This window comes from Stigmatopora nigra, chromosome 2 (assembly GCF_051989575.1).
Source record: "Stigmatopora nigra isolate UIUO_SnigA chromosome 2, RoL_Snig_1.1, whole genome shotgun sequence".
Lineage (NCBI taxonomy): Eukaryota > Metazoa > Chordata > Actinopteri > Syngnathiformes > Syngnathidae > Stigmatopora > Stigmatopora nigra.
The window spans coordinates 2626478-2637954 of record NC_135509.1 but is presented as its reverse complement, the minus strand read 5'-3'; the positions used below and the strand labels follow the sequence as shown (position 1 = coordinate 2637954).

Sequence of the window (11477 nt, the reverse complement as noted above, 5' to 3'; positions counted from 1 at the left end):
CTCAAATGGCGCCTCGGCCTCCAATCAGGCGGGCTGAAGAACGCACGCGCAATAGCATAGACGTTGCGTTTAGGAAATACGCACATCGGGATTTTTCACCATTTACTTTGCTCGGGCTGTGTTTTAAACCCATGCAATAAATAAATTGTCGCGTTTTGTACGTTTAAGAGTGCATTGATCAATTTAAAAAATAACATTCATTCGAAATTATTGGTAAAATTAAATTGCTAAATTGTAAACATATCACAGGAAACATTAATCCTGCAATAGTGCAGTATAGTACTAACTTGACGACAAATGGTGAAATGTTGTAAGTTGTTTGTTATTGCTATATGCACGAAGGGAAGTGTCGTTTAGAGCTCAGCAGTAAAGCCTTTTTAACGCCTGTGGTGCTTAAAGGTGTGACATATCCGAGCTTTTGGCGAGTTCTTAAAGGCGACATGGTAGTGAGCTTGTGTGTGAGCTGTGTAGAGGAAGTGGCACCCGACGTGGGCCCGCACCTTTTCCGGTAACATAGCACCGCGGGGCTGGAGGGAGGGAGTCTGAGAGGGGGGCGAAGAGAAGCCTGAGAGCGGGGACTAACGGCCCGGGGACGGCGGGGACCACGATAGTTGCATAGGTGAGTCGTTTCCACCCTACTTTGAACCGTCGAATGCTCGTGTTCTTTTCATTTTTTTGTTCCTTTTCCGCTTGAAACTTGTGCGCCGTACTGACACCCCTCCCTGCTCTTGTGTCAAACACACACAGGGTGGCAGAGAGAGAAGAAAGTGGGGACAATTAGTGACATTTTCGGCCCGTGTCCCTCTTCATGTCCCGGTGTAGTAGGAAGAGGGGCTTTCTGACGCTTTATTAGCACCAGGGGACTCAACACTTTCGGTCGAGCGCAGAAAGCCGGCGGCCGGCCGAGGAGGAAGTGACAAGCTCGGGCTTTGGACTGGGCCTGCCTCGGTTGGGGGAAAAAACCCAAAAAAAGAGTCACCTTCCGTGGAAATGTTGATTCACAAGGGAACAGGTTAGACTGAAACACCCTTACTCGACCCCTCAAGGGTTATCCACACCCACTGACTTACCCACTCCACCAATCAGGTCACAACCAGCACAGCATCGCCACGTTTTGATTCCAATTTGTAATAAAGTATTTATGCAAGATAAGCACCATGGGGAAAATGCTTTCCAAGATCTTTGGCAACAAGGAGATGAGAATCCTCATGCTGGGACTGGATGCGGCGGGTAAGACCACCATCCTGTACAAGCTGAAGCTGGGCCAGTCGGTCACCACCATCCCCACGGTGGGCTTCAACGTGGAGACGGTCACCTACAAGAACGTCAAGTTCAATGTGTGGGACGTGGGCGGCCAAGACAAGATCCGCCCGCTTTGGCGGCATTACTACACGGGCACGCAGGGGCTGATATTCGTGGTGGACTGCGCCGACCGGGACCGCATCGACGAGGCCCGCCAGGAGCTCCACCGCATCATCAACGACCGGGAGATGCGCGACGCCATCATCCTGATCTTTGCCAATAAGCAGGACCTGCCCGACGCCATGAAGCCCCACGAGATCCAGGAGAAGTTGGGCCTGACGCGCATCCGCGACCGCAACTGGTACGTGCAGCCCTCGTGCGCCACATCTGGGGACGGACTTTACGAAGGCCTCACCTGGCTTACCTCAAACTACAAATCTTAACACCATGGCAACCCTTCTACCATCTGGATCTTCCTTTTAATTCCCCCGCTTTCAAAATTCCCCACTTTGGGTAAGTTAAGGTGAGGATTTTCGGTATGCAGTCATCTCCCGACTGGATTGCCGGTTCTTTCCCTTTTTTTAAACGTTGGCGCTGGGAAAAGTTAGAACTGATGGAAGGAGCTTGAGGAAAAAATAGCCTCCATTTTGTCGCACTTACTTCTTCGGGTGGCCCAAAATGAGCATTTTTGGGTTTTGGATGCCATTTACCCTAAATTCGAATTGGAAAATATCAATGAGAATCCATGTTAATTCAACTCATTGTCTGTCTATTGATTGTCTATAATCCCCAAATAATTTTCCTTTAACTTTGCTTAGCGCTTATTTTTTCCACAGTGGCGTTTGGGAATCTCGCCGCGAGAATTCCGGCAACATATCCAAAGTTTGGGAGAGTCACGACATTTGCCTTTATCAGCAACATTTTCAAAGAATGTCTTTTTTTTCCGGACCTGGATGAAAACAATAATAGATTGTACATCTTTTTGGATGTTGGATAATCACACACTGTCACTGTGATAGAAAATGTTTTTTTTGTTCATTGACTCACACAGATCTTCCATGTTTGTAGTTTCAGCTGCCTTAAATACACTTAAGACGTTTTTTTTTTGTTCTTTATGGGAGGGCTGTTCTTTAGCGCACTTGTTTAGTTTAACTGACCTTTTCAAGTGTTTATTATCATCGCCTTCATTTTTGGTGCTGGAATGACTCCTGTTCGACTTCATCAAGTTTTTCTTTGACGCTTTTCTGCTATGCTGATTTCAACTAATTAAACAAAAACATGATTATATTCACAACTCTGTAGAAGTGCCGTATTTTTTTATTTTTTTACAGATGGTGAGTCAAGCGACGATGGCGGGTGAGCTCGGAGGCTGTCGTCGATTGGTAAGTAGAGGTTAAATGTCAAGTGGGCATCTAAGAGGAATACTAATGTGAAAGATGTCGCGTGCGTCATTTAAAAAAAGGAAGCGAGACATTTCTGCTTCCCAACAATGAGTTTCAATGACGAGGCCTTAAAAATTAGCTACACTTATTTCAAAAATTTTATCTTTTGATCAACTGTTGACAAGTCACTAAACCGGTTCTGTTTTGTTGTACACTTGGAATGTGTTGTTTCAGTTTTTCTTTAATTTTTTTTGTCTAAACGCCAATGCTAAAACATACATGCAATTTACATCTAATTTTCTAATGTCTCTAAATCTTGAACTATTTTTGCCTATTGCTAGTTCTTTCTATAGTTTGGTAAATAATATGTATAACTTAGCTGTAGCTATTATGTTTATTTCTTTTTTCAAATTGTCTTACACTTAGTCATCTTGTCATCTTCACCTTTGACCTTTGAGATGTTCCAACCCCTTTAATGACACAACCTTTCACTTCCCTCGACTCGTCACACAACTTTACGCAACACTGCGGATACGCTAAATCTGCTTAAATAAACTTAAGATAAGTACGCACTCTTCTTTTATACAGTCTTTAAAAACATTTTATTTTTATGGATTTGTACCCCCCAAAAAGTCCCTTGGCTGCACTATGGTCCTGATTTTGGACAATAATGTAATTCAGTGCTTCCTTCCTCTTGATTGTAATCTGGCTGGAGTCCAGCAGACAGGAAAGCATCCAGCAAGTGCAGCCAGTTCACTCATTAAATACTTTGACTATTACTTTCGTGGTGAACTACTACCACTACTACTACAAGTGCACTTAGCTTTGTCGTTCACGTCATTCTTTTGTACGCAATTAATTTTGCCTCGTTGGCCATCGTCAGATTATTTTCTGCGCAAAAATGTAAAAATCTGCGGCCCGCTATTCATTTTGAAGCGCTCGATAAGAGAAGTATGTATTGTGTTTGCCCCCGGTCTCCGTGGCAACGCTGACAAAGACTCAGCGGCAGATGGCGGCGTCACGTTCGGGTCGCCTCAACTGAGCAAAAAACCCTCTCGGGCTTCCAAGTAGCACTTTTTGCTAATGTATCTTCTGTGGCAGGCGTCCTTTGGCAACTTCACTCGTGACCTCGGTGCAGGGACAAATTCCCCTATGGTGACATAATTGAAGTCAGAAATGTTGAGTCACTTGCACCCTGACACAATTGTGACTTTAAGTAATGCATTTCAGCTGTTGGAGTTTGGACTTCTTCCCCCGGCTTGCGAAACCGGGCCTTCTGCAGCCGTAGAGTACGAATGGAGGAGGGCGTGACCCCAGTCCCATGACGACGAGGTAATGCTACATCTGGTCCGGCCAGTTTCTTACTAACCACATATTACAATTTCCTATGAAGCATTTATGCACCAACAACGGCTCATCATTCTTGTTCAATTCAGGGGCGGATGCACTTGTGTATGAGTATGTCGTCAATGCATTGGAATTCATTCAAAAGAGTTGCTTTTTATTCCCTGTTTGTCCACGTTTCGCTGACATTCTTGCTTGTGTTTGCATAGTCATGTTTGACACCGTGTGAACTTGTAGCAATGTTTAACTTTCAATGGACACATATATCAATGTCTTAATCACTTAAATAAGTGAGTTGAATAAGTGTTGAACTGAAACTTACTGCCCTCCTGTGGCGAGACAACTTAATTACGACTCGTGAACATGACCTTTCACAAACACCCATTTAAATATAGGCATTTCACCCTACACATTAATTACAGCCTTGTAACATTTACAGTACAACCAACTTGGTTGAGTTCGCCCTTTTTCTTGGATGAAACTAACAGGAATTCAACAAAAACACAAAAAGTAGATGTTTAAATGCCTGGTTTGAATCTAACCGTGGAGCTTCTCACCCCGCTAAGCATTTCACAATTAAAGGGGTATTCAATTAAATGTGCGAATATTGTGACAAAGAAAGTTCAGTGATAAAAGTAGACAAAGATGTAGTTGGTTTGCAAATCCAAACACAAATAGACACAACAATGGTGTATTTCAGTTTAATTGTATTGTAATAACATTTTCTAGCGAGCTATGATTACGCCCTCCCTTCCGCTAGTGGTACGCTCCACTCCCCGCCGTGCTTTGCTAGTGAACAGATTTCGCTACAAGCTAGCAAGCCGCTTGACTATTTGAAAGCCTCGAAAAGATGCTCCTCCGGCGGACTAAAACCTCCCAACACACGCCAACAAGTCCGGAGGAACTTTATCTGACCGTGTTCCAACTTAACTCCGAAGGCAACCCCCAAATGGTTTTCAACGCGACACTTTCCAGGGGGTGTTAGCATTGTTTAATCGCTTCGTAGTATTCCCGCTGAGGACGACTCGTCTTTTTCCTCTCTCCCTTTTCTTTTCCAAAATTGTAATTATCCTGATTCCCGAAGCCATCCCTCGCTGATGAATTCACCGAAAAAGGACGGAGACGATGACGGCCCCGTTAAAGACTCGATAAAATACGGCGAACTGGTCATTTTGGGGTAAGTCGTAAAGAAAAAATGTGGGAAAATCGCTCCATCACCGTGACACTGCATATATTCACGATTAGTATATAGATTTTTATTTTCACTCAATAATTGTGCTGTATAATGTTTTTGTTTTGACCGAATGATGCGCTTCCCGTCACTCGATAGTCGATTGGTGTGTTAAAAAGTAACTTTAAAGCCCACGGATTGTGTGTTGTATTTGATGGTGCGTTTGTGTGTCGTCGTGTAAAGACGCCTCCATGGGTATTTGTGGTACAACTGCATCGGCAGAGACTTTTTCATCAATGGTTGTAGGTGTTCAGCTGGAGACAGGTTTGGAGGGGGCTGAAACGCGATGATGTCATCCTATGCTGGATCTTTTATGACTTCAAGTAGGGACTGTCTGAAAAAAGCAGTAGTGCAATCCATTTTGAAATACTTTTTGTTGTTGGTATGAGTACTGTCACATTTTAGGAGGTGTGGTCGCAGGAGAAGAACAAACCGTTAGCAGCAGGATGCACCGCCTCCCAAGGAATCTGCTGGGAAAACTCTCATCCCGGCCGGCTTCACGCAGACGTCCCTCTTGGCCCTGCATGGCTTCCTGTCTGAGCCAAAGATAACTGACCCCATGGCCTATCGCTTCCCCCATCCCTTTCTTCCCTGGCCGCTGGCTGAACATCTGAATACCAATGAGTCGTATTCCTTGACGTTCATACAGAACAATCTTTTTTTCCCACTCCTAATTGTGTTCCGTTTTCCTACCAGCTAAACTTCACTCTAGTTTCAGAAAAATACATCCCAAAGTCTTGGACTGCCTCATCTACTTTTATGTGTAAGCTTCACGTGTCCATGGCGGTGTGTCATCACGTGTTTTGACCTTGCATCTGTCAGCGTGGGTGATGTCCATGGAGGTCTGACAACAACACCAATGCGTTTTGTCTCTCTCACCCCTTCTTATCTCAACGTTCTCTCGGCCATTTGAGAGCCTCGCCGCTAATGGCAGACCCGGCCGTCGTTCAGTAGGAGTGAATATTTCATGCAGTGAATTTTGATGCTTTTGTGCTGGCAGGACACAAATGGCCGACTGCGTCATAAGTCACACGGCCCTGCTTTATCTCTCTGGGCTCTTTATTTATCTCCTCCATCCATCTTTTCCCTTCTGGCCTTAGTTTATTGCATTTTCGTGCCGGCCAGTCTCTTTCTATTTGTGTTTTTTTTCTCCTCTGACGTTACATCTTTTCAGGCTTTTGCTACTTATCCCTTAAATAGCAAAAATAAGAATTTTCCACTTCAGAAGTAGCATAGAGCAGCGATAATTGGTCCCAAAAGTTAACTTGTCTAACTGAGCTGTAAAATTGCAGTGAGCTGTGTGGGGGTGCGAGAGCATATTTCTCGTCACCAAGGCGCAATAGGAACAATGGTTGATTTGTTTTCACACTTGTATGACAGTGCAGGGTATTAGAATGGGGGCTTAAGTCTTTTCCTGGACAATTAACTTATTCACAGTTTTGCTTACTGTGGCATTATTGTTGGCTTAACGTATTTAGTTGCAATTCTGCCTTAAAAAAGTGGGACAAAGAATACAGTGAGAACTATCATGGTTTTCCAAGGCAATAACACATGTTTACAAATATCCAAGTTTGATTAATTACAAAGATAATCACTCTGCTTTTATCGAACGTGAGTATTTTCTGCTAAGAGGCTTAAGAAGAGGAGGATTTGGGAAGTTTTTAGGTAAACAATGTCTCAAAAAGATTATTGGTTGAGCAAAATAGGTGTCGATTAATTGAGCTAGCTGCATCTGTCAATGTTTTTATGTTGTACAAATGAATTATATCCTCAATGCGATCACATGATTGGAAATTGGATTTATCTTCATAACTTAATACTTAATAAGGAGATAAGTTGAAAAATTGTTGTAGTGGATTTTTCTATGTGCCACTGAATTGTCATTATCCTTAAAACAGTATTGAAGGAATTCCTGACCGGGGGGCGATGGTGCTGGACTTTCTGGAAACGTGACGTCGGTTTCCCGAACATTTTCTTATCAGTCTCCTACGCGTTTCCTGTCACGAGAACAAAACCAGTGGTGTCAGCTGGTGTTTCGACACTGATGGTGACGCGCAAGCTTTCCCAACCAGAGTCACAGAATGATAGAACGATTATATTGATAAACCACAGCTCTGCTGCGTCTGCTTGTTTTTTTTCTTTTTTTCCGGGTAGTCTATTCAACATCACCACGGGGGCGTGAAACATTGATCCAACATTACCAACATTCTACATCATTGACTTTGTCTCTTTCTTCCCCATCAGGTACAATGGCTCTCTTCCCAGCGGCGACCGCGGGCGGCGAAAGAGCCGCTTCGCTCTGTACCGGCGCGGCAAGGCCAACGGCGTCAAGCCCAGCGCCGTGCACATCCTCAACACGCCGCAGGACAGCAAGGTGCGTGCGTGCTATAACGGCCTAACTTAGCTCCATGCTAATTATTAATAGGGCAAGTGGAGGCTAATGCTCGCCACTGGCTTTGTTGCAGGCTGTGCACAGCAGGGGGCAGCACAGCATCTCCTTCACACTGTCCCGCAACCAGACAGTGGTGGTGGAGTATTGCCATGACAACAATACCGACATGTTCCAGGTAACGCCCATCTTCTCCTTAGAGATACCGCAAATGGATGTTGGTGTCACATTTAATATACAAGCCTTGTCATTTGCAGATTGGTCGCTCAACCGAGAGCCCCATTGACTTTGTGGTGACGGACACCTCCGGGGGAGCCAAAGAGGGCGAAGACCCCTCCATAGCCCCCAGCACCATTTCACGTTTTGCCTGCCGCGTGGTGTGCGAGCGCCACCCGCCGTACACGGCGCGCATCTACGCCGCCGGCTTCGACTCCTCCAAAAATATCTTCTTAGGGGTGAGTTATAGGGGTGTGTTTAGAGGTTGCGGAATATTGACGTCTGTGTTGCTCTGCAGGAGAAGGCGACCAAGTGGAAGAACCCCGATGGCCACATGGACGGGCTGACCACTAATGGCGTGCTGGTGATGCACCCCGAAGGCTTCCCGGAAGACCCCAAGCAGGGTCTGTGGCGGGAGATCTCGGTATGCGGTGACGTCTATGCCCTAAGGGAGACACGATCCGGACCAACCAGGGGCAAACTTGTGAGTCGGAAGCTTGTTTTCGTTTATTGCTCTTAGACTGGACAGGGTAGGTAGGGGACAGTTGATGATCTTTTGGGCTATTCGTGTACCTAGATTATACAAAGCTTGAACATCCAGAATTCTACAAATTTTACGCAGCAGTCTCCTAAACTTGAGTATTTTTGTAATGGATTTACCATTGTGTTTGCATGTTGACAGGCGGAAGGCGAGAGCAGTGCTCTACGCGACGGGTCGCTGGTGGATTTATGCGGCGCCACCTTGCTGTGGCGCACGGGCGAAGGCCTCATGCGTGCTCCCACCCTGCGCCACCTGGAGGCTCTCCGCCAGGAACTGAATGCCTCACGGCCGCAGTGTCCCGTCGGCCTCAGCACTTTGGCCTTCCCCAGCCTGCCGCGCAGCCACAGGTAGCTAGCCGCTAACTAGCCTCGCTAATGTAGCGCAACGACACTCGATGGACGGATTTTCCGTGGCTCTGTGGTAACGGTCTGCTCTTTTCAGCCTGGAAGAACGTCAGCCCTGGGTCTACCTCACCTGTGGCCACGTCCACGGACGCCACGACTGGGGTCAGAGGTCCCAGGCGGGCCATGAGGAGCCCTTGGAAGGCGAAGGCTCCACCACACGGCGGGAATGCCCACTGTGCCGCAGCGTGGGTCCTTACGTGCCACTGTGGCTGGGCTGCGAGCCGGCCGTGTACCTGGACGCCGGCGCCCCCACCTACGCCTTCGTGCCCTGCGGCCACGTGTGCTCCGAGAGGACAACCAGGTACTGGGCGGACACCCCGTTACCCCACGGGACGCACGCCTTTCGACCCGTCTGCCCCTTCTGCTCAGCCGCGCTTAGCACACCCGGGTGGACTCGACTCATCTTCCAGGGTCCCATTGACTAGCCGTGACGCAAAGCTCCATTCCTTTCCATTTTTAGTCCGTGTTTAACCATATGCAGCTCCTTCCCCTTTTTTTCCCTTCAGGCCTTGATGACGGAGGATTGAGGATTTGAAATTTGGGCAAATAAATGTAATTTCCTTCCAGGGAATTAGTTTATTGTGTGCAGATTAAGACCGTGGTATACCAAGTCGAACCAGACCTCAAGCCCGTCATCCAGCAAACGGAGTTTAAACAAGGGCTGGGAACCCCACAAGCTCTGTACTGTAAGATCCACCTAACACACTCACACACATATACACACACTCACTAAACTCCCTAAAGCAATAACACCACTTGCTCGTGCATAAGCTAAGATCTCTCGGTCGCCTCTAACGTAGCTGTAGTTCTGGTTTTCCCATTCCCACTAACAGGGTTCCTTCCTAAAGTTCCTTTGTTTCTCAGTGTATCCCAAAGGTTAGACCTTGCATAACCTCAAATGCGAAACATGTTTTTTCTTAAACGGCGTGCGTGTCAAAGAAAAGTTATTTTGTTAGGAAATGTGGTTCCGTGTTTCCCAAAAAAAACAAAAACAAACAAAAAAAATAGATATATATAAATATGCTATTTTTCTATCTGATTTTAGTTGTGGAACTCAGTGAAAGTTAAGCGTATGTTCTGGGACGTGTTTGACGTAGAAGAGCCCGTGAGTGTGAAAACGTTGCCAACACTGTGTTATTTACTCACTCACTAACACACACATACACACACATAGACACAAATAGACAGTGCTCCTGGACATTGAATGTAGCCGACCACACAGGCTATGTGTTTTATTAGCCTCTCCCTGGTGCTCATATTGAATGGTCTATATTGTCAAACTATTTTTGTAAATGAATATGACAGCGTAGCCCCCGCACCCACCCACCTACTCGCTTGAATATAATCACGTCACGTATGAAAGAGTGGCTATAACTCACGTTAGTGTGTCCCCGCTTGCATGTAGACACGTGCGCACAGTATGTAAGCCGCATTTAAAATGAGCGATTGACCACTAAGATGTCTTCCGAGTTTTCGGCTGTTTGATGTGCAAAAATAGAAGGACAACAAAAAAGAATCGTCATACTTGATCGATATTTGGAAGTGAGACTCACACTATGTACTGTAATTCTAATATTTGCCGCCACATACTGCTGCAGCATTAGTGAAATTCCGCCCGCATTATGTTTATTTTGTTATCATTCATTCAGTATTTTCTTATTATTTGACCTCGTAGCTCCCTCGTGATGAAAACAGCACTTTTGCTGTTTAAAATTTCATCTCCTGCTTTAATTTTCCCATTTAAAATGTAATTTAATATGATTTTGTCCTTCAAGCTACCATACGAGTTCCACAATTTGACCGTTGTTGCTCATTTTTTTGGTGCTTCTAGTCATGTGGTTGATGGTTTTTGATGGTTGTTTGTCGCTCAGGATTTCGAGTGGCGCACAGTGATTTCAAATAACTATAACATAAAAGCATTTATCTGCTCATCTTGAAATGTATACGAGGTCACGAGTGATCACTTATTTACGGGTTTGAATAAAATAATGAAAGCGTGCGAACCTGCCAAAAGTTAGATTTGTAATTAACATTCAATATGGTGTTGGCATGTGGATGGAAGAACTGTTGCAGCACCTCCTTTTACTTTTAGATTCCTTTATTCCTTTTTTACTATAGTCTCTATTATTAAATTGAATTGAACCCTTAGTTTTAACATGTAGTCTCTACTAGATACAGAAAGTGTATTTATTTACTTTTAATATGCCGTTTCTTTTTAGCACTTATCTAACAATGTCATATATCAGTTGACATTGCTTTATTTCAACATACTGAGACCGTGAAACCACCTCACCTTTTTATTATGCATTTTTAAAAGAAATTCAAACCATGTACAGCTCTTTTTCTTCATTGTTTGACTATTTTATTCCACTGTAACCGAATGGTGCACAGACAATCGCTATACACATGTCAATAAACCTGTTGAAAAGTGCCACTTCTTTTTGTTTGCTTGTTGGTGTTGTTTTTTTTTGTATTTGTGGATTGATGGAATGACTAATACTTATTTGCCAACAGGAGACGCTCTTTCACCACTGAATTTTAATGGATGACTACTGAATTGCTCTGAATTTCATCACCTCTGGAACCTTTTTTTTCTTATTTTGCATCACCAAGCAAAATTGGCAGGCGTTTGAATTAAAATAGAAAATAAAAAAATAAGGTTATTGTGGGGAAAAAGTCAACTAGCAAGAATACTATTTCCATGATGTGCATCCTTTTTCCTTTAAAG

General features: G+C 44.7%; 2 protein-coding genes across 3 annotated transcripts; both read left to right on the top strand.

The window, feature by feature from the left end:
• Positions 1 to 34: 34 nt before the first annotated feature.
• On the top strand, positions 35 to 2536 carry arf6a (ADP-ribosylation factor 6a). 2 transcript variants are annotated; one of them, XM_077736560.1, is made up of 3 exons: positions 35 to 619; positions 748 to 1012; positions 1087 to 2536. In XM_077736560.1, exon 3 carries the CDS (start codon positions 1158 to 1160, stop codon positions 1683 to 1685), a length of 528 nt encoding a protein of 175 aa, XP_077592686.1. In that variant the 5' UTR covers positions 35 to 619; positions 748 to 1012; positions 1087 to 1157; the 3' UTR covers positions 1686 to 2536. The 2 variants fall into 2 exon arrangements, with proteins under 2 accessions (XP_077592686.1, XP_077592680.1); XM_077736554.1 differs by having other exon boundaries at positions 40 to 619; positions 748 to 2536.
• A 2197-nt stretch (positions 2537 to 4733) lies between these two features.
• On the top strand, positions 4734 to 11183 carry LOC144213765 (E3 ubiquitin-protein ligase pellino homolog 2). Its single transcript, XM_077742362.1, has 7 exons — positions 4734 to 5145; positions 7444 to 7573; positions 7665 to 7766; positions 7846 to 8043; positions 8103 to 8288; positions 8487 to 8692; positions 8787 to 11183. Exons 1-7 carry the CDS (start codon positions 5066 to 5068, stop codon positions 9172 to 9174), a joined length of 1290 nt encoding a protein of 429 aa, XP_077598488.1. The 5' UTR covers positions 4734 to 5065; the 3' UTR covers positions 9175 to 11183.
• Positions 11184 to 11477: the final 294 nt, after the last annotated feature.

Bases quoted from the DNA above. Each gene is read 5' to 3' on its own strand.
- arf6a (XM_077736560.1), top strand. From the start codon at position 1,158: ATGGGGAAAATGCTTTCCAAGATCTTTGGCAACAAGGAGATGAGAATC.
- LOC144213765 (XM_077742362.1), top strand. From the start codon at position 5,066: ATGAATTCACCGAAAAAGGACGGAGACGATGACGGCCCCGTTAAAGAC. The intron at 7,574-7,664 runs GTGCGTGCGTGC...GCTTTGTTGCAG, and splicing joins ACACGCCGCAGGACAGCAAG to GCTGTGCACAGCAGGGGGCA. The intron at 7,767-7,845 runs GTAACGCCCATC...TGTCATTTGCAG, and splicing joins ACAATACCGACATGTTCCAG to ATTGGTCGCTCAACCGAGAG.